General features: G+C 71.5%; 1 protein-coding gene across 2 annotated transcripts in view; it reads right to left on the reverse strand.

Moving 5' to 3' along the window:
* Window positions 1–1355, reverse strand: part of PRODH (proline dehydrogenase 1) — a gene marked incomplete at its 5' end in the record, with an annotated part of 13912 nt that extends 12557 nt beyond the window's left edge. For both annotated transcript variants that reach the window (XR_014269768.1, XM_082491763.1), the window contains 2 exons: window positions 232–440; window positions 1032–1355. Coding sequence is in view for 1 of the 2 variants with exons in the window: in XM_082491763.1 (XP_082347889.1) it covers window positions 232–440; window positions 1032–1355 (533 nt within the window). The remainder of the gene's footprint in view (window positions 1–231; window positions 441–1031) is intronic.
* Window positions 1356–2924: the final 1569 nt, after the last annotated feature.

Raw genomic sequence — 2924 nt, forward strand, 5'->3', positions numbered from 1 at the left:
GGAGGCGCAGCCCGCCGCGCTCGGGGAGGATGGGGAGGGGGGGCGGCACCGTGACGCACGGCAAGCCCGGGGTGCGCAGCCAATGGGAGCGAGGGGGCTGGGCGGGCGCAGCCAATAGCAGAGCGGCCAAGTCCCGCGCCCGGCGCACGCCCCGCCCCGCCCCCGCCTCCACCACCACCGCCGCCGCCGCCGCCGCCGCCTCCCCCCGCTCCCGCACTGCCCCGCACTCACTCCAGCTCCTTGCGCTCGGCCTCCTCGGCGCTCAGGTCCTCCTCCACGCCGTAGTCCAGCACAGCGCCCACGCCGAAGGCCTGGTTCCGCCGGATGAGCGGTTTGATGGCCTCCTGGTCCTCCCCGGCCACGAACTGCCCGTAGAAGGTCATCTTCATCAGCCGCTCGAACAGCGCCTGCCCCAGCACCCGCTGGCACAGCTGCAGCAGCTGCGGGACAACGGCAACTCAGCGCCCCGACGGCAAACCCCGTCCCGCCGGAACGACATCCCCTCCTTTCCCCTTCCCCCCCCCCCCCCCCGCCTCCCCCCCCCAAGTCCCGGGACCGGCAACCCCCAGAGCGGGCAGATCCCCCGGTCCGGCACCGGCAATCCCCGCAGCGGGCAGCCCCCTCTGCTAGGTCCAGCACCGGCAAGCCCCAGGTCCGGGACCGGCAACCCCCCCCGCCTCCCTCCCCCCGGTTCGGAACTGTCAACCACCGCAGGGGTCAACCCCCTCCTCCAGGTCCGGCACCGGCAAACCCCGCAGCGGGCAGCCACAGCCCCGCGCCCCCGGACCGGGACCGATATTCCCCCCTCCTGGACTGGGCAACCACCCCCCCCGGTCCGGGACCGGCAACCCCCGCAGCGGGCATCCTCCCCCGGCAGCGGGCATCCCCCCTCCAGTTCCCGGACCGGCAGCCCCCGCAGCGAGCAGCCCCCCAGCCCCGCACCACCCCCCCCGGTCGCGGGAACCCTCCTGCCCGTGACCGGTAGCTCCCCCCGGCCGGGGACCGTCCCCCCAACCCCCCGCTCCACCCACCTCCCGGTTGTGCTCCACCAGCGGCCCCACCGCGCACAGCCCCAGCACCACCAGTCCGCGCAGCAGCTCCGCGCTGCTCTTGCTGCGGAACGCCTCCCGCGTGTCCCCGAAATCCACGGCGGGCTGCGGGTCCCGCTCCGCGCCCCGCGGGGGGGCAGGCGGCGGCACCGGTGGCACCGCCCGCGTCCCCCTGCCCGCAGCCGGCGGCGGCGGCGGAGCGGCTCCGCGGGGCGCGGTGGCGGGCGCGGAGCGGTGGCGGCGGGGGACGCCCAGACGGGCGGCGGCGGTGGCGCAGAGCGCCCGGGCCGTGCTCGGTGCAGCCATGGGCACGGCGGGGCCGCCCGCCCCCGTGCCGCCGCCTTATATACCGTCCGCCCGGCACCGCCCCCCCCCCCCCCTCCTCCCCGGGGCTCCCCGCCGACACGGCCGCGCCCGCCGGGGCCGCCGCTCCGCCCCGCGACCCGCCTCTGCCCGCCGCACCGGGGCCAAGCTGCCCGGTGTTTTCTCCGGTCCCCTGCCCCGGGGGAGCGACCCTTCTGTGGGGCACCGGGGAGGGCGCAGGGGTGGCCCGAGGGGAGCCCCGTGCCCTTGGAGCAGCACTGGGGGGGGGAGGGGGGGACGACACACGACACACACACAAACTAAGCCCCATGGCCTTGAAGCAGTCCTGGGGACAGGCGAGGGGAACCCCATGTCCTTGGAGGAGGCCCAGGAAAAGCTATGGAGGTCCCAAGGGAGCCCTAAAGTTGTCCCCACCCCACCGGAGGGGCCCTGAGGGGAGCACCGGGGCCAACCCTGTGGGGCCAAGGGGCTCCTGACCCCTTAGAGCAGCCCCAGGGAGGGTCAAAGGGTGCCCCCAAAAGGTCCCTGTCCCTGGGGCTGGCTGTGGCATGTCCAGCCCACGGAGCTGGGACACCCTTGGGGAGGATATCTCAGACCCGGGGGACCTGTCATGGGAGGGATGTCATTGCGAGCCCCTGTGCTTGCTCCTCCCGGTCTGCGCATTAATGTTTTGGGGGTTTCAGCTGAATCCTGTTTTGTTTGGTCAGGGTTCGTGGGTGCTGGGGTGCTTGGGGTGGCCAGAGCCAGCAGACGGGCTCCCCTGGCCTGGGCTGGGGCAGTTGGGCTTTGTCTGCCCCACGGAGCCCCACTGCGGAGAGGGCTGGCAGGGCCTTGGCAGGTTCCCAGGCAGGGCCGAGCATCCGTCCCGCTCCAGGCAGGCGTTTTCCTGAGCTGTTCTGCCCAGGCACACCCAGTGCTGAACTCCAGAGATCACCCAGCACCTCCCCGGCACCCTGTGGCCAGATACGCTCCCCGACTCTTGGCCCGGAGAGCAGAGAGCAGGGACCTCCCTTCCTTTTTGCAGGACCGTTTCACAGCAGCGAGTATCACAGCCGCATCCCCTCCCCATGCCCACATCCCCTCTCCATGCCCATGTCCCCTCTCCATGCCCATGTCCCCTCACCATGCCCGCTTCTCCAGCCCCAATTCCGCACCGGCTCCCGGAGGATGACTCCGGGCTGGTTCAGACGTGCCCAAACCCAGCTCCTCACTGACATCTTGTGCCCGGGGATGCTCAGCGCAGGCAGCACGGGCCAGGCAGGAGGGGAGCAGGCAGCAGCAGGCTTGCGAGGTTTGCTGGGGTGGGAAACCACGTCCTGAGTGGGGTGGAGAGGGAGAGCACGAAGCTTTCAGAAGGCTCCAGCAGCTGCGGTGCAAAACTTCTCTTTTCCAAAGCAAACCCTCCGTCCGCCAAACTGTAACCGCTGTAAAAGTCCGGCCCGGTGCAGGTGAGGGACAGCTACCACAGGGCCAGCGGTACAGGAAAAATTAGTTACAGCAAATTTTGTTTCCTCCACGCCCCCACGCTGGCGTTGGTGTAATTAGCGGGTG

The sequence above is a fragment of the Vanellus vanellus genome (assembly GCF_965231255.1).
Source record: "Vanellus vanellus genome assembly, chromosome: 16".
Classification (NCBI taxonomy): Eukaryota; Metazoa; Chordata; class Aves; order Charadriiformes; family Charadriidae; genus Vanellus; species Vanellus vanellus.